This window comes from Anopheles ziemanni, chromosome 3 (assembly GCF_943734765.1).
Source record: "Anopheles ziemanni chromosome 3, idAnoZiCoDA_A2_x.2, whole genome shotgun sequence".
NCBI classification, from domain to species: domain Eukaryota; kingdom Metazoa; phylum Arthropoda; class Insecta; order Diptera; family Culicidae; genus Anopheles; species Anopheles ziemanni.
The window spans coordinates 94,299,826-94,318,279 of record NC_080706.1 but is presented as its reverse complement, the minus strand read 5'-3'; the positions used below and the strand labels follow the sequence as shown (position 1 = coordinate 94,318,279).

Here is an 18,454-nt window from a genome sequence, read left to right as displayed (position 1 = left end):
GCATACAACGCACCTTGTTCGTTGGCGATCCAAAGACACCTTCACGATCGGTCCCGTGGGAGTGGGTGCTCGCGGGAAACGAAAGGTGCCCCTTTGACCAATTAAGTCTACCGGGGCATGCCAACATTCCGGAATAGCCCGTTTGCAAGTGTCAGCAACTCTTCGCTGGGCTGGGCAGGGATCCTTAAGGGTGGGATGGAAAAGTAGTTCATCCGATCGGCAAAGAGATCGCCTTTTTTTCCCCCATTTGCGATGAGTTGCTTCATTTCCGTGCTGCTCTATTTTACCAATGCGGGTTTGTATATTATACTTTTCTGTTGCTTTTGGTGCAGGTGTTTGACGTTGCGTCTGCAGAGAGGAACCCATCTCATAATGGTGCCGGAACAGACTTGCCCACGTGTCAGATGACGAACTTTTATGGAATGAAATTTCCCGTGCACAAGTGTGTGTGTGTGTGTTGTGTCGTTGAAGTGTTGTGTTGAGTGCAGTGTTTCCAAGAAGTGAAAGATAACGAAAAAACCACCCGCACCAGGGAAGCGCAATTGAGTATGAAGCACCGTGTGTTGAACAGATAGGAAAACACAGTGCAGTGCCAGAGCGTTTGCCACTGGGAAAACTCGCCGGAAAAGTCGCTGTAGAACGCAGGTAGAAACAATTGCAACTAGTTGCACTCGTCGGCGGTGCCAATACAGAGTGCCTCTCGACGCAGGTATAATGTTGATTGGATCGGCGATCGGTAGTGAGTTTGCCCAATTACCGAGTGCCCCGTGGAGCATGGAACCTCCCAGGGCTCCACTGCCCGGACAAGGATCGCTTCCACACCCGCCACCCTCGCTGCAGCTCTCACCGACCGGTAAGTCCGCAGACAAATGCTCTAAGAAAAGCCGTCGGGAAAAGTAAAAATGGTTCCTAAATGCAATTTAAAGGTTAAATTGTGCTCAAATTGGTCCCCACATAACAAACACATTGGAAGCAAATTGATATCGCTTAGACCTTGTGGCATGCAAGTGCACACCAACCAATCGTCCCAGGGAGTGTACATGAACAAACATAACAAAACACACCCCACCCCCCAGGGAAGCATGTCGGAGGGGCTCGTGGTCTGCTCATGTTCAATTCACCTGGTATCGGCAAAGGGGAACATGCAACAGAAATACTTGGGCCCGTTCGTGGCCGGACTGTCGATGGCCTCTGGGGGGAGCCCGCAGCTATGTACTGCACACACGTCCACAGGAAATGCATCGAAAGCGCAGAAAAATTAGCCACCGTACGCAGGAAACATGCAAGAGGAATGAGCCCCTACAAGCGACGCGGAGGGAAAGTTTAGAGTTCTTCGCTTCAGGTGGAAACGAGGGGAGGGTGTAGAAAAAAGGGGGGGGGAAGGTACCTTAAAAATTGATGCTCAATTGCATTGGATTGCACGAACGTTTACCATTCTTTCTGTGCACTTTCTCGAGATAGGAAAGTATGTTTACGTTGTAGGTTGGGCTCTGAATAGTTTTATTTAAACGTTTTCATTTACTTCTTTTGTAAGAACTTTGATAGTTAAATACTTACCACTTCGCTTCCAACTGTGAAATGAACTTCCCTCCTTCAATTACCATAAGCATTCCATGTCAAACAACAGGGGAACAAAACCTGTAAAATCAGATTGTTCCGTGTCGGGCAACGCCATACGTCAAATGCAATTCGTCTCAAGCAAACTAGTTGAAGAAATGGGGAGCGGGGGAAAAAAACAACCCTGCAGCTTCACAGCTCTGCTCGTGGTGGAAATCAATCATTTACCCTCCGAGTGACCACTTTTCGAGCGCAAACACGAACGCACATCTTGCAAAAGGAGGAAAGAGGAGATGAACACAGAAAAAGAAGTCAGCAAACGGCTCGAGAGAAGATCGATTAAAATTCAGCACGAAATTGATTTCCGGCACCGACCGGCTGGCTTCTTGGACTGCCGGGGCGACCACCGGAGCTGTTGACAGCCGCCCAGCGGGAGGGAGTCACCCTTTTCGAAAAACGGTGCATTTTCACATGCACTCGATGTGTCGATCAGATCCGACCAGGGTCTTCCAGATGCTCCGCGTGGTCGTCGACATTTCGGGAGCTCGTCGGTGGCATCGAAAAAGTCAATCGATTGTGTCAACCCCGGGCAACAACTTGTTAAACTGGCCGTTGGGCAGGTTGCAAAAACCAACTGAAAGTACAACTGACCGGGAGTCTAGCGAAGTTGACGAATTATGCGCCTTTGCGCGACAAGTGCGTAACTCATGCACGTCATGTTGCACCGTTGCAATTGGGAAAATAAAACCAAGCCGGCCGAAAACGGTGGACAGAAACATTCGAACATTTCTCTCTCTCTCTCCCCTTCTGTGTCCCTCTTTTTTTTTAGCCGTCACTCAGACACGCGATGTCCGTTGCGCCGTGTTTCCCAATGTGTGAACGACAAATTGATCATAAATATTGCACCGAGGCAGCGGAGCGAGCGGATGCGTGGTTGCTTACGATGCGCGTACGCTTTTCACGCAGGTTTTCCACTTTCTTTCGCGCGCATCGTGATCGTCGTCTGCCGTTTTTGTCCCCCCTCCCCACCCAATCATTCGCACATGTTCAAGAAGCTGCCCCGGGTTGTGGAATTGAATTTTGGGAAAGCGCTTTCGGTCCATGTCTACCCCATTTTCGCGCCACCCCTTCGTCCATCTTCCCGACATGGCAGGGTTGGTATTAATTCGATGTGAAATTGCGCTGGCGCATAATGTCTCCCTATCCCAGTGTGTTTTGTGCGCTTTCCAGTACGATTTCTCCGTGACATTCTTCTGCCCAAAGCCGAGTTCCAAAGCGGTCGGGAAATTTTAATGAATTAATATTAATTTATTCGCACACAAAATCTACCCGGTCCCCCCGAAAGGCGTCTCCGTGGGACTGGAGTAAGTCGTCGGGCAGTTTATGGAGCCGTTTGGTGGGTAATTGTTCGATCGTGTTACCTACTTGTAGGGACACTTTCCGCTTCAGCTTTTTCCTTTTAGAGGCTCAACTATTTTCAACGGTTTCTATTGCGTTTCAACTCTCTTCTGGTTATTTAAGAATTTTACCATTCCGGAGTATAATTAAAAAGCATGTTTATTCAATTTCTAAGGGACCACGGAAAGGCGCCCTTGGATGATTTCAAAACATTCATTCAAAACTTGTCGAACGAAATGTGAGAAATGTTTATCAAAAAATTTGCAACAAAACATGTGCATAAAGAATGGATGCAGTATTAAGCGATGCCTTTTTGCAACGTTTTGAGGAAGTTTGTCATTCCTTCGGCACAAGGATCCTTAACAACGCACGGTCGTTCTTGTGGTGGGCTTGGGGCAATTTTAAAATTCACAGCATCGCTCATAACCATGCCATGCCATGGGAGCACCAAATACCGGTGTGTGAAGTGTTCACCCCCCGGGTGCTCGCCACTCCACACCGAAGGAAGTGTTAATGGCCTGACAACCACAATCGATGACGATGACGACTCGGAGACCTCGGGACCGATCATATAATTGAATTTCACGTCACTTATGCGCCCAACGCAGACGCATCCAACTCGTCGAATTTCATCGGAATCGAACTCGAACACGAAGCGAACATTGAGAGATGGAAAAAAAACACCCATCCATCGAACTGCAACAGCAGGGCAACTCGCCCTCGGAGGGAGTTGTGAAAAATTTTAATTTCAAATTAATTTTAATTCGCCCGCATTCCCCCCTCGCGGGGCCTCTGACGATCGAGTGAGAAAATTGGCGAACGCGATCAGCGAGCGCGAAAACGGGTTAATGAATTTAATGTGTCACCCATTGTGGGTCGCAGCCGTCGACCGGAAAGGGCCTTCCTGGCGGGCGTGAAACTCACCGGAGCCCTCCGAACGGAAAACCGCCCTGGCTCCAAGTGCTAATAATAACGGCAACATTCGATGGGAAAGCTCGTCCGTTCGTTCCCATATCGGTGCCGGTTCGGGTGTTGTCCGACTAGTCGAACGTCGGGACTACAAGTTTTGATTTTTGCCATTCCAGACCAAACAAACGGCGCACACATTCCTTCGCATACTGGAGATGCGAGACACACACACAAAAAAACTAATGGCCAAAATGTGGTCGATAAAGCGCGTCCGGTGCCACCAAGCAGACGTCGTTCGGAATGCGCCAAATGTTGAGCATTAAAACCGAGGCACCCGGTTTCTTGAAGTGCAGTCTGCCAAAGTCTTATGATTTATGACATCGGACGCGCTTATTACGGTATGCCCAAAACAAACAAGGGTGCACTCTTTGGCAGGAACGGAACTTCATCGGGTTGCAGTTGTTCTGCTTCACATTGTGCTTTCATCTTCTGAAGAGTTTGACCCGTTTTTTATACAGATTTCTGTTTCAAATCTCCCATTAATTTAAAAACACATATAGAGCTACATTTCACGCGTAGAAATTCCCCCACAACCGTGTTCTTTTCGTTAACACTAGAGTATATTGCTTTGGAAACTTGCCCGAATGCTTTTTAGGGGTCTTTTTGACCCCAGTTTTGAAAACGCTATAACTTCACTATTTTTGAAGGTTTTTCAAATTCGTTAACTGTAACGTTTTAGTATATTTGTTGACTATCTTTTGGCGTTTTAAATTTTTTTTATGTACCACTTCACCATAGCAATTACACACATCACTCGGTGTAAACCAAAAAAGATCGATGTGAATCGAATTTCAATCCTTCGTTACTATGGGAATTGGCGTTATTTTCGATCTTTGAGGCCAATTTATGGCGTCATTTGTAATGGCAAAAAAATGATTTTATTTTTGAAATGTCCCTCAACATACAATTTTTCTAGCGTACACTTTTTTTCTGCACTTACATTACCGATTTTGAATAAGTAAAAGCTGTAAAAACTCAATTTCTCACCGTTTTTGCTTTACACCGAGCTAGCGAAATCATGAAAAAGATAGTCAACAAATATAATAAGAAGTAACAGTTTACGTATTTGAAACATTTTCAAAAATAGTGAAGTTATATTGTTTTACAAGTAGGGGTCAAAATGAACCCTAAAAAGCATTCTAGGGCTAGTGAAGTTGGTTGGCGGAACAGAAAAATCTCGAACAGAAAAATCTGAAATTTTTGTTTTAGATGTAGTTTTGGATTTTAAGAAAGGCCTTATTTTTTTTGTAAAAATATTCATCCGTTTTCGAGATAATAAAATCGAAAACTTTGTTGGGGTCAAAATGACCCCAAATTGGATTCTAGTGTTAAGGTTTGCAGTAAACTGCGAGCATGTCGACGTTCCCATGCCAATTTAGTCTGCTTTTGCACATCGAAACACCTACGTCAATACAATCGATCACTTCCATCATGGAAAAGCCCTTGATAAGTGCCCCTTTAAATTAGTGAACAGCACGTCAATTCAACTCCAGTGGTATACATCAACCGGGCCACCGGGAACTCTATGGGAAATGGGAAGAAACCATGCCGTGGGGCGTCCTTTTGTTTCTCCGGCTAATTTGTGCTTCCGTTCCGACATTTGTTCCACCATTGTTGGGACCCCTCGCGGAGTGAAGCTTCGTGTCAATCAAGCGCGGTCCTACTCCTCCTCCTCCCGGGGGGGCAGGAAATGTGGTGTGCGTTTTTTAACACCAAAAGTCGCACAGAGCTAACCCGCCTTGAGCTTGAGAAATGCCACCAGTTGGAGGCTCGATGATTGATTTACGTCGTTCCACACGATTCCAAATTACGGTATACGTTTCGGTAAAGCACCGGTGGGGGGGTAGAAGGGGAAGACGTGGTGGGGACAAATTAATTACACCCACCAGCATCGGGAAGGGGGAGGGTTTTTCTTCGGTGGGAAATTCGCAGTCGTGTTATTCCGAAACGAGTAATTTCCAATCGACTCGACTAATAATTACCATCGATCCAACCGTGCTGGCGTCGTGCTGGTGGTGGTGGTGGTGGTGATGGTGGTGGTGCTGGCGAAAGGTTATAGATATCATCATTGGGGTGGCCAACAAAATGGCGCTCATCGCCATGCTTCCGCGCGCAATTATGAATCGCCTATCGCGGGACTAGTTTCATTCCTCTCCCCCTGCGGGCGACATTTCGGAACGGGTGGAGAAAAGGGGACGAGTGAAAAAAGAAAAACGGAAAAACGACCTGGAAATTTTCTCGCTGGTGGTCTTTGCACGAAAGAGAGAAACGCACGAAAAAGAAAATAATATTTGCCCCTCACGATGGGCTTCAGGTGAGATGGTTTTTCTTCCTCTCATCAGCTATCTTACTCTTGCCTCATATCGATTTGCGAGCGAGAAAAACTGGAGCATGACCGATTAGAAACACACCTGGCCGGGTGGGAAACATCAACTTTTTGATAGTTGTACGCCGTGTGGTCTTCTGTTTCGTGATACGAAATGAAATGCATGTCCTTTAGCTTCTCAACCTAAATACTTCATTTGGATTGTTGTTAGCCTACTTTTCTTGATCCAGAACTCACACCTATCGAACCAACAATACCAATTGTGGTCTAGCACGAGCCGACGAAACACAATACCGAGTGTGATTTGAATATTTAGATCTCTTCGGGGTGAGTTCTTATTTTGGTGGTGCCCTTTTTGTGAATTTTCACACTTCCACTCCGGTCAGCACGTAACGCCTTTTTCAAAGTGAAAGATTTTCATAGTTCTAGACCCTGTTTTCCTTATTTTATTCCCCTTTTCTATCTTTTTCCAACTCTGCATGACGGCTTCAAGCTTGTGATCAATTTCATTGCCTTCTGCCTGGACTCTCGCTTGCTCCGTTGGCTCTAATTTAGCTGCCTTAATCTGATTATTGCGACTTTATCGCTGGCTGAAGTGAGGATTTACGGGATTTCGCAGTATAATCATCACCACGTACACATACACACACAGCTCGACGTAGGTGATAGTCATCCGGGTGCGATTTTGGTACGCTTTTCCGAACTGCCAGCGCTTCTAGCAGCGGCAAAATCGGTAATAGAAAACGCTCATTAGTGGGACGTTTAATCCAATAAAACAAACACCCGAGGCGGAACCCGCGCGCAATCCGACCGACCGAAGAGGTTTCGAATGGTGCGAATTCGGAAACCTGACACCGGGTGCGCGTCCCGATTGAGGTATTCCGAGAATCGTACCGACACTGTTTGCCTTAAAGACGAGAACTATAACTATATATGCATGGTAGTGTAAAAAGAGCTATTTAATAAGAAAGATTTTCAGAGCATCTTCTGCGAGAACGTTCGGATGACGCCATCTTTAAGGGAACAGCGATTACAGCGCAACCACATCCACCAAGCCTGGCTCTGTGGCTCTGGGGGGGAAAACATTCACAATCGTAGCCCACTTTGTCACGCATCGTGTTACATTTCATGCGCATGTTCACACGTTCCAGTGACTTATTAGCGGCCGAACCGGTACGGAACCCTCTCCCGCGGCACTAAATGGGCGGTTTGCATCCCCCTTCCCCCGAAGGAGGAGCAGGAACGGGAAGCCCTGGGAAATGGAAAATATGGAATTTCATAATTGAAGAGTAAGCCATCATAACCGCCGCGTCAATGTCGGTCGAGCGTCCTGCAATGGATTGCACGCCAGTTTGCGCCACCGTGCGCGGGACGTGCTTCTATTTTTTCGGGGTGTCGGGGATGCTGTGAGGGGAGGTGGGTACAGAACAACGTGTGTCCGTGACTCGGTTGTCATGTTCTCCCGTCGGTGATTGATTCGCGCGCCGTTGTTTGTTTTATTCCCGCGATCCGGCCCGGAGATAGCTCTCTCGCTGAGGCGTGAGGTGCTTTAAACACGATTACATCGACATCGGCGTGAAAAAGCGCCACGTCCGAAAGGCGCTTCGGGCGCAATTTGCACCGAGAAACAGCAACCGGCAGCTCATTCCGGCGCATATTCACCGGTCTCCGGTGATCATTTGCTTGCAAGCGAAACAAAAGACTTCAACGGGGCGGGTAAGTGACGAACCGGCCCGGTGTGTGTTTCGGAAGGATTCCTTTCCGATCGATCGTCGAAGGAGGTAAAATAAAAAAGCCGGCGAGGTAGAAAATCATCGACCAGAACGCCATCCGAGCGTCTGATATTCTGATTGATATAATGACGCGACATGATTGTTGTTGATGCGAGGAAGTTGATAACGCGTGAACCACACACATACGCATACACGTACGGGGCGGTACGTGACGGTTGTGCTTGTTGGTCTCCATTTAACAATCCGACGCCACCGGCCGACCACCAGCAGCGGTGTGTGCGTGCGTGTGTGTGTGCGTCTGCTTCTGTTTTTTTGTTGCCTTCCGTTCCTTTTGCTTGCGCGAACATTCAAGCGCACCGCGATCGATTCGATGAACATTCAGGATCGGATTCCGGCAGTCCCGCGCCCACACTTCCCCACCTCTGCGCTGCCTTCCACAATGTGCGGCGCACAAGAGCCACCGTTTTTGGCCACCGTTGGAGACATTCCGTCCGTCTGCGCCACACCAGAAGAGGAGAAGGACGAGGGGGAAGTTGCACCGCGAAGAGATGGGTTTTGCGATTTCGCGATAGCCAAGTTTCGTCCTCGTCAAACCCGATGTTCCTGGGAACGTTTTTATAAAAAAACGATCTAACAAATTAATGATGCTCCCGGACCGAACCGATCTTCCGCGATGCGAACAATCGATGCACATTCCTGCCGCTTGCCCGAACACTCTTGCAATCGAATGTTTATTCACTGCAGATTTTTCCCGTTCGGTAACCGGTGTAAAAAGAGACATCTGCTGGGTTGGCTCTTTCGTGTCTCGACTCCCGGCGCAACAATCAATGTCACTAAATGGGGCCTGCCCAAAAAAGGATATCCAGCGCGGGGCCAGGAAAAGTTGACGCGAGCGGACACACATTTGCTTCCAAAATGTAATTAAACAGGTTCATTACAATAAAACTTTATCGTATTTAAATTAATCAGGAGCTGGGTTTTTGGGGGGCTGTTTCTCGAAAAGTTGGCAACGTTTAACTGGAAGCATGCGTTTTGCAAGGAGAGAATTTTTATTTTCTCAACAATGCACACAAAAAGAAACACAAATACACGCACACATGAGAGCTGATGCCTTCCTTCCACGTGGGGGGAAAGGGCCGTCAATGCAAATGCAACGGGAAAAACATGACTTTATCGGAGTTGTCGTACATGGCATTTGGACCCTGCACAAGCGGGATTTTATATTATCATAAATTATTCAACACTTGACGATAACGATCTTTATGATGTAATTTACAGCAAATTAGTCACATTACCCGCCGGTGGTGAGTACCGGGCGAACGCCATCCGTCAACCCCCATGCGGGAAAAAGGTAACCCAAAGAGATCGAAGAGGATGATAACAAGTGGGAAAGAAGGAAAAAAACACCCCGTCTGGAAGATTCCGTTTTTGTCATATCGCGTTCTCAGCTTGTTGTTCAAGTGAAGCGTGAACAGAATCCGCTCCTTCGATCGGTCCGGGGTGCCTTTTCCGGCGCTCCGGGAACAACATTCTCCCACACGGAGGGGGGTGCGAAGGAAAAAATGAGATGATAATCGGGTGATTTTGAAACCGTATACTTTCGAGCCGAGCCGAGATGCCCCCCGAATGAAGCCGTCGCGCTGTTGTCCATCGTCCACTCCGTTTATCTTCATTTTGTGGCCCCGTCGTGAGTGTTTGCCTCAATGAAGCCCGCGACCCAAATGGCGATCGAATCGATTAGCGTCTTATCAAAACGAATGTCCACCGGCTTCGCAGCTTCTCCCAGCTTCGTCGAGGAGTTACCGGAGGAAGGGACTCCGAAAATTATGACTAATTATCGCCCGGTAGGACATCCAATCAGTGACACCGCGGGCGTCTAAGCGACAAACCTGACGAGCCGCCCACTTTCGCGCGAGCATGAAATAATTTAATATTTTCCAAGCCCGTGATAAAAAGCACCCCAGAATGAAGTGATGATAAGGTGTCACCACGGTGCCGTCCCCTTTCTTTTCCGCGTGTTGAGCATAAATTTCCCAAACCGGGCCGGGTTCGGGAAAGACTCTCCATTGACACCTGCGGCGACCATCGCGGTGTCGACATTTATCTAAGCGCTGTAAACAACGCAACTTATGGTCGCACTCCCAGTGAGCATCGAGTGGCACCGTTTGATTGTTGAGGCCCCGTTGTCGGAACACGACCAACACGTTCCTCAAGAAAATATTCCAATTCCAAACGGTGGAACCCAACCGCGAACGCTCGGAATCAATCTCCCCGGCCAGGAATGTTTGCTAATCGAATTCATAGACGAAGTAGATTCAGTCGTTGTGTTTGTATTTGCATAAAATATCATTTAAGGAAAGTCTTACCCAAAAAAATGTGTTGTTTTCGAGTTCGAATTTGTTACGAACAATCCCTTGGGAGATGCTCTCTCGGAGGCTCTAGTGAAGTAATTAACGATATTCCAGGAATGAGCGTAGGAACATTTCATTCCTACAAACCGCTCTACCCTGGGAAGCGGAAAAATGCAACATTACCGAAACCCTCCCTGGGGGGAGCGCAAGAGCCGAGCCGGAACTCCCCGGAGGCTCATTCCTGAAGCCGATGCCTCGCCGATTGCCTCGCATTCGCACTTTACCCGCGCTTGCTCATGAGCAACGATTTCAGTTGCGTGCGCAACATAAATTATTCTCAATCTTCACGTCGCGGCCCCGACATTTCAAACACTTCCCCCCCGAGGGGCTCAGGAGCCTGAGGGGGTAGTGGTGTTGGTGGTGCGGCGCTTGGAGAATGGTTTCCTTAAGGAAAAACTGAGCTAAACAAGGAAACTAGTGTGGCTTTAGATGATGGGCTTCATTGGTTCGATTTGTTCGAAACGTCCCGCTCGCGTTTCCCGTGATTCGAACATTTGGTCGGAAGGGGTGGGGTGGGAGTGTTGTGGGAGCGACCGATCCGGTCGCTGGGAAAAAGGGCAACTTTCCGATCCTCGACGGTTGGCGTCCAGTTTTTTTTTCGAGGCCAGCTTCTCCGGTTTCGGTTCGAAAATTCCTGGAAATTTCCATAATGGGTAGATTACTCCAGGTAGAAGTCACCCTGGCACTGGTTTGGTCCCCCGCGTCCCATCGCGTCTAGTGATGGGTTCTCGGAACCGAACCCATCACCCAGAACCGCTTCCGAGCATCTTTAAATCGGCTACGATTCCGGCTTAGTAAAACCGGAGCCGTCCGGAGTCGTCCGGAACCGTCTTGAACTGTCCGGAGCCGTCTTGAACGTCCGGAGCCGTCGGGAGCTGTCTTGAACTGTCCGGAGCCGGCCGGAGTCGTCCGGAACCGTCCGGAGCCGTCCGTAGCCGTCCGGAACCGTCTTGAACTGTCCGGAGCCGTCTGGAGCCGTCCAGAGCCGTCCGGAGTCGTCTGGAATTGTCCGGAGCCGTCCGGAGCCGTCCGGAGCCGTCCGGAGCCGTCCGGAGTCGTCCGGAGTCGTTTGGAACCGTCCGGAGCCGTCCGGGACTGTCTGGAGCCGTCCGGAACCGTCCGGAGTCGTCCGGAGTTGTCCGGAACCGTCCGGAGCTGTCCAGAGCCGTCCGGAGCTGGTAGACGGCAGCCGGAGCCGGCACCGGACAGTTCCGAGCTCAAAGTGCTGCACTTGCCTTACGGAGCTGCTTCCGATATTGGTGGAGTCATTCGGAAGCGGTTCCGGTTTTTTGTCGAATTTACCCATCACTAGACGCGTCCTCCAGCCCTTTTCCCCTTCCTCCTTTGGCGAACGTCTTCAAATGGCTAGGCTCGGGTGTATGTTTTTCGGCGTCCCTTGGGGGATGCATGTTATTATTCGAAGCGTACCCCCGGTATGCGGGACGCCAAGGGGAAGGGGTGGGCACGCAAAACGAGGGCACTAATTTCGCCGACGTGCACTCGACCTGCGCACCCGGTTGCGCTTAATATGAAGTTAATCATTGTCCAATGGCAAACTGTAGGCGCGCTTTCAATTTCTTTCCACCACCATCGTCTGCTTTTTTTCCTTCTCTCTCCACCTCTCGAGAGAGAGAAACGGAACGTGCGTTCCGATGGGGTCTAATCGGGTTCCCCCCGACAACCCCTTTCCCCAAGCCTCGTTGGTCAGCATATTTGAAAGTGACTGTTCGCGTCGCAAAAAAAGGCTCGCAATTCATCAGCGGCCACAACTCCGCCGCACACATCATTAAGCATGATGCAATTGCGCACACTCGTACAACTCTTTCGAGGAACGGAGCGACGGAAGAATGCATTGCAAATGCATTAAAAATGTAGCTTGTGCGTCAACCCCGCATTTGTGCATTTTCTTCGTCGCCTGCTTCTTCGATGGGGGTTCGTGTTTTGCGTATGCACTTTTTGATCGAATCTTTTCCCTTTTTGTCTCCCTCTCTCTCTCTTTCTCGTTCGGGTATTTAAATCCACCATCCCTCCATCTGTTTATCAACCCTTAAATTTTCTTCTACATTCCCTCGGAAAGTAATGCAGCGAAACAGAGAGCGAGGACGAAAAATAAACCACCAGGAAATGTGAGCACAAATTATGCGCTGCCCTTCTTATGACGACTCGCTGCTTCGCCCACCCAAAGACCCAACCGGGGGGAGGGGGATGCTTTTGTTTTTGTGTGTGCGGCCGCGACCGCGAGCAGGAGGAAATGCCAGCGCATGGCGTGATGTTGCATCGCCGGCGCAGTCATCATAATTATTATAAATAAATTAAAATACGATTAACCTAACGTTGCGCACGTTTATTTGCGAGCCGGGCGTTCGGGTCCGATTATTGCAAAGTGCACGGGAATCCAGACGGGACGTAAGGCGAATGAAGCGAATGGGTTTCGAAATGGGATCACAATCACTGCAAAAAGCGAGGTTGAGCGATCACGTCTCGAGGACGGAAACGGTCCGTTGCGCATACGGAACGTTCTCACAAGGTTGACGAGTCGATTGGAGCGCTTGCAGGAAGCCTCCAAACCTTCCTTAAAACACACGATTTTCTCCCTTTTTTTTTAAACGTAAAAGAAAATTGGACGTTCTACTTTGTTGCCAGAATCAGGAAGAGCGAACGATTAGAGCAACCCCGTATTTTGCCCACTGTTTCCGCGCTAAACGGGTTCGAGCTTCAAATTAAACACGCGCTGTGTGCATTCGGTTTTCGATGTAATCCTATTTGATGTCCGACGACAACCGCGCTTTTCTTCTTCCTAGAAAAGTCGTAAACACCTTCCCACACCTTCCCAAGGGTGGGATTTCTTGGAAATGTGGTGCGAACGAACGGAAAAACTCGATGCAACCATTAGGCAAAGTAGGCTCGGAAGGGAAAATCTAGTTAGTAAATTGCGGCAACGGTGGTTGTGTTTATTTTCGTAAAGGAAAATCGAAAGTAAAGGTGCAGATAAATGACAGCAACTTTCATGCAGCAGAAACTTTCGGTCGTCTTCATTTCAGTGGAAAGTTTCTGAACGGGTTCACGCGTTTACACGACTCACTTCCGTAACGCTAACTGTCAACCGGCAATGATGAGTCAGTAAACAAACTGTGTAGAATTGTAAATGAGCTGTATTATGTCATCTCTAAAATTACTAATAATACCCATTTAGCGTTGTGAATCATGCAAGTGATCTTAAATCGTATAAAACGACTTTGTTTATTTCGTTTAACGATCATTTCAAATGGTTTTATACTGTTGACGCCTTCTAAAGCTGTCAGTTGCACGGGCTGTCAAGCAAATGTCATTGCTGTGTACGTTAAGTAAATTTTAGTTGCGCAACTCAAATTGTTCGCGTATTTCACGTTTAGTCTCATTCACTTGAATGAAATAAGTGTTTGACAGTTGTTGTTAAGTGAAAGTTGCAATCGTTTAAAACGCCTTTAACGTCGAAGGAAGGGCAAGAGAAGAGTCAACGAGGAAAATTAGAGTGTCCATAAACAATGCAAGGGTAATCTTGTATGCTATATTAAAATATTTAATATTTCCCATCGAATAAAAACCCCTTTATAAAATCGTGATAAATCATGCGCGCTGCGAAAATTGCTTTCGATTGTGCTCGTTTACCATCAATCATTCAACGAGTAGTAAATTCCGGGTGCTACATAGAAAACATGGCCGATGCTCTTACATATTGCATGCTCATTTAGTGCTCGCCCTATCGGCGTTGCAAGGACGCGCCTGCTCGTGCGGTAAAATGTCGATTAGACGAATGAAAATTAAAGAACTGAACCGAACCATCGCGTACCATCATCAATCATGCTGTGTTGGGTAACCCTGGCCTCAGCCCACATTTTTCCAGCCATATTGAAAAAGGCCCCGGACCCCGTCGATTCCGAATGTGTAAACGATAGTTTACCATTTTATCGCAAATAAGCCGCGAAGGAAAAGCGGCGCACAGAAAAGCGTTACCGGCTGACTCGGTCGGGAAATCCCAACAGTGCTACCGATGAGTATGTGTATGTGTATGTGTGTGTGTGTGTGTGTGTGTTTGGGTTGCCCCGGGGGAAGCCAATATCGGTCGACGTTTGGTTGAGCGCTCCACGTGAGGTGTGAAAATCATTTAATCGATAACGATTTAGGAGAAGAACTGTGAAGCGAAAAGAAAATCGGGCGGGAAATCCCCAACACTTCCGACGGCTGAGGTGCGACCGAAGGTGGGGGGTAACGGACGTGGGCTTAAAGAATATGGGCGAAACAACCGACTGAAAGCCGCACGAATCGGAAGCATCGGTGAACGATGATTCCATTTACGAAAGTAAGTTATCATCATCGACGAAAAGGAAACCATTTTTAAATAGAGCTGTTTTGAAACATCTTTCTCATGCATGCCCTCACAAAGTTTAATATTTCACCCAATTCGTGTTAGTTTTCCCCTGAATCGATCATATTGGGTTGCTTATGCTTTGATTCGCTCTGTTGTTGGTTCCTTCTTTGAATTTTTTCGTTCCAAAAATAAACCACACAAACCACAGCGCCGATGTGTGTAGCCTTTTCAACCCCCCTCCTCCTCCTTTTTGTGCGACACAAAGGGCAACAGTTGTAAGGATGTTTCTCGGAATTGTGTCTCGTGACATGGTGCACCCTTTTGCGTTCACTTTACGACCGGATGACCGAAGACAACTTCGCAAAGTTTGACCTAGAAACGTGAGCTTAAGCCACGAGTGACACAACCCTTTCGATGTAGAGTAATAAAGAGATCAATAACGGCTTGTTGTTCTTGTTGTTTGCAAAATAAATATTCTTTTCCTCTCTAAATCATAAAAGTATTTGAAATAATCGAATTCAATCCGGGAGCCATTTTCGATCTCATTATTTTCGCCCCGGAGTTTTTAATGATACGAAAAATTAGAACTTCCTGTCGCCGCACGCAAACCGGATGCAAATGTGCGCCTTTCCGCGGTGATCAATTATGCGCTTTTTACCCCGCTTTTCCATTACCTTCACAGGGGAAGCGCATGTGCAGCGCGAGTGCAATGCAAGCAATGCAGAAAAAAGTGCATTATCTCGTTTGATCTCGTCCGACGACGAATCCGCGATCCGGCAAAGCAAGCTGTTTGCAGCAAGGTTTCCAACCGGCGATGATTTACAATTCAAAACATCGCGTCCACTCCACCGACCCCCTCCTGCTGCCTCCTCTACGATCTCGTTAAGGGTGCTTCCTGTGTTCGCCCAATTGCCCAAAAGCGTTTTCTCGGCAATTTCGTAATGAAGATGTCCGCACGCAGCGTTCCTTCGGCGACAGCGGCTTGACACTGAGGGTTTTTTTTTATAGGCAACGGATACGCGACGAAGTACCTCACCGTGCCCGGTTTCCTACCCCTTCCGTGTGGAAAGAAGACCGATCATCGATCGTCTTCTAATAAATATAAATAATCTCCATTTCGTCCCTGCGTCCCGGTTCGGATGGCGTCGACTAAATGGTCGATTCTTTGAAGACAACAGTAATCCCTGCTCCCCTTGAGCGTCCTACGGGCAGCCAAACGGTAGCCCAAAGAAGGACTGCCCGCCACCGAGCCATGATTGTTCATTCAGTTGTCAATAAATTTAATAAAAATATTATACAAATATAAATATTAAAACAATTGTACTCGATCAATCCTGCTCGATCCCCACGGGCCGCGGTGGTATCGGTGGGAATCGAAATGCCGCCCCGAACGAGGAAAGTCGGCAGGAACCACATTTCACCCCCCGCATCCCCCCCTCATCCCAGGGTTTCCTCGGTTCATCCGGTAGCAACGAGTTTATTTGCTCCCGGATTGCGTTTCCCGTTTGCCTCGATTATGGATTGCCCCATCGATGCGGAGCGTATTTTATTGGTCAGCGCCAGGGAAAACGGTCCATTGATGTGTGCGAGAATCCCCTCGCAAGCCGCTCTTTATGCCCTTCCATCCGCTAGCTTATGTTGGAACCAGAGAGGAAGCATAAATTCTGCACGGTTCCGTTTTAGGTTGGAAGTTTGCCTTCGCTTCCCGGCCGAGATTCATTCATGCTCGCTTCTCGCAAATGTCTCTGTTTCGGGCAAAGGGCCCCTCGCGAACTCGAGCTCGGACAACTTAGGCACTTGTTTTGGGGTATAGAAATGCGAAAGGCAACGTGAAAAGGGAAGGTATGTTAGCAAAAAACCCAACTTGCGGAGGACTTTTGCCCTTGGTTGTAATAAATTTTTGACATTGCCCAGTCGAGCGGACTTCTGTGTTTGAGCTTGCACTTTTCACCCTCCTCCCGAGGACCCTTCTTACTCGCTTCGGTTGACAAAGAAGTTGTTCTGTCTGCCAAGAAGTTGTCGGGACACGTCTTCATCCAGTGGAAAAGGAGCGGGGTTGGAGTGCGGGAACTGTGGTTTGTTATTCAGTTTATAAAATTCAAACGATGCGTCTTCGACCCCCTACCTCAACCCTTCCTAGTTCCACCAGATTCCTCCCAAGGCGACGTTTGTTCAAAACCAATCCAAAGTTGTTCATTTTTACACGTCCCTTTGGCGCGGCGGCGGCTTCGGTTGCCTCTTTGCTACCGGCAAGGATATATACGATTCTATTGTTTTCAACAGCCCCATGCCGCCTTCTTGTGGGTAGGAAAACCCCGTCCTTTTTTTTGTAACGCACCGGAGTGGAATCGTTCGTTTGCTGAAGCGGCGCCATACGGTGACACTTGGCAAAGGTGTTCGATTTCGTGCCGACGGTCATGTCATTCGCGTAAAAAGTGCCCACCACTTTGTGTCAAATGTGGTGAGGGGAGGGGGGTGAAAGGCGGGTGCATTTTAAGCCCTGCACTGTATTTATGAAGCATTTTGTGTGTGTGTGTGTGTTTTTCCTCGTGTTTGATGGTTGTTCGACGAAAGAAACAGTTGTTCAAAGTTACGACCCTGCGTGTGATAAAAAGGGCAGCTTGTCGTTGCTTCGGAATCCGTTTTCCAACGTTCTAATACATATTCAACTGATGATTGATCGGTCGTATCAAATATAGTTTAAAAATTGAACAATAGCGCGTGTCGACCGATTCGCAGAAGTCACTCCATAATGAAGTTAAATTATCATTATAATACAGAGAAACGTTGTTTCGGAACACGGAACATTTCAAGTTGTATCCTTTGTCGATTGCGTTGTTGTATTACAGGGTTTCGATCCATATAATGGAATGTTTCAATAGGTAGAGAGAACATTTTAAAAGCATAGGGGATATTTTCAACCAGTTTAGAGAACTTTGCAATCATATAGAGGAATGTGTCAGACAGCTAGGGGAATAGTGCAAACTTACCGGGGAGCTTTTCAACCGGTTAGGGGAGCAAGACGTCAACCTCACGGAAGAAAAGTAAATGAATTACTGTGTATTTTTACTCGTCTATTAATTTTATTAAAATTTTTATTTTCGATTTTTGCATCAACTATTTTACAATCGTTTGTCAAGCAACGAGTTTGGTACGATAAACGTGGAGAACCTCAATAAATTGACTTGTCACTTTACGTTTACCTCAGCGGATCGATTGTTTGACCAAACCGTTCGTAAGAAGTCGAGAAAAAGCTGAAAAATCGGGGAATATTATTGTTGTATTTTAGTTGAAAACAACTTATACGATTTTGAAATATTTAATTATCCAAAGTTACACCATCCCTTGGCATAATAACGATTAGTTTTGTAAAGTTAGCAGCTCGCTCCCCTAACCGGTTGCAAAGCTCCCTGGTAGATTTGCACGATTCCCCAGGCTGTCTGACACATTCCCCTATATGATTGCAACGTTCTCTCAACCGATTGATAATATTCCCTATGCATTTGAATTGTTCTCTCTACCTATTGAAACATTCCATTATATGGTTCGAAACCCTGTATTGTATTGTTTCCTGTCGAATTGCCGAAGCAAACACGTTTCATTAATTTGTATTTAAAACAGTTTTGTTCTCCAAGACAAAAAATTTAATTACTCTAATTGTGACAATTACGTTAAATACCATTTCGAGACTCGGCTTGTTAATGATTTGCAT

At 47.4% G+C, this 18,454-nt stretch overlaps 1 protein-coding gene across 1 annotated transcript in view; it reads left to right on the top strand.

The window, feature by feature from the left end:
- The first annotated feature begins 714 nt into the window (after window positions 1–714).
- Window positions 715–18,454, top strand: part of LOC131285883 (paired box protein Pax-6-like) — a 44,795-nt gene continuing 27,055 nt past the window's right edge. The window contains exon 1 of the mRNA XM_058314737.1: window positions 715–853. Coding sequence (XP_058170720.1) covers window positions 715–853 — 139 coding nt within the window. The remainder of the gene's footprint in view (window positions 854–18,454) is intronic.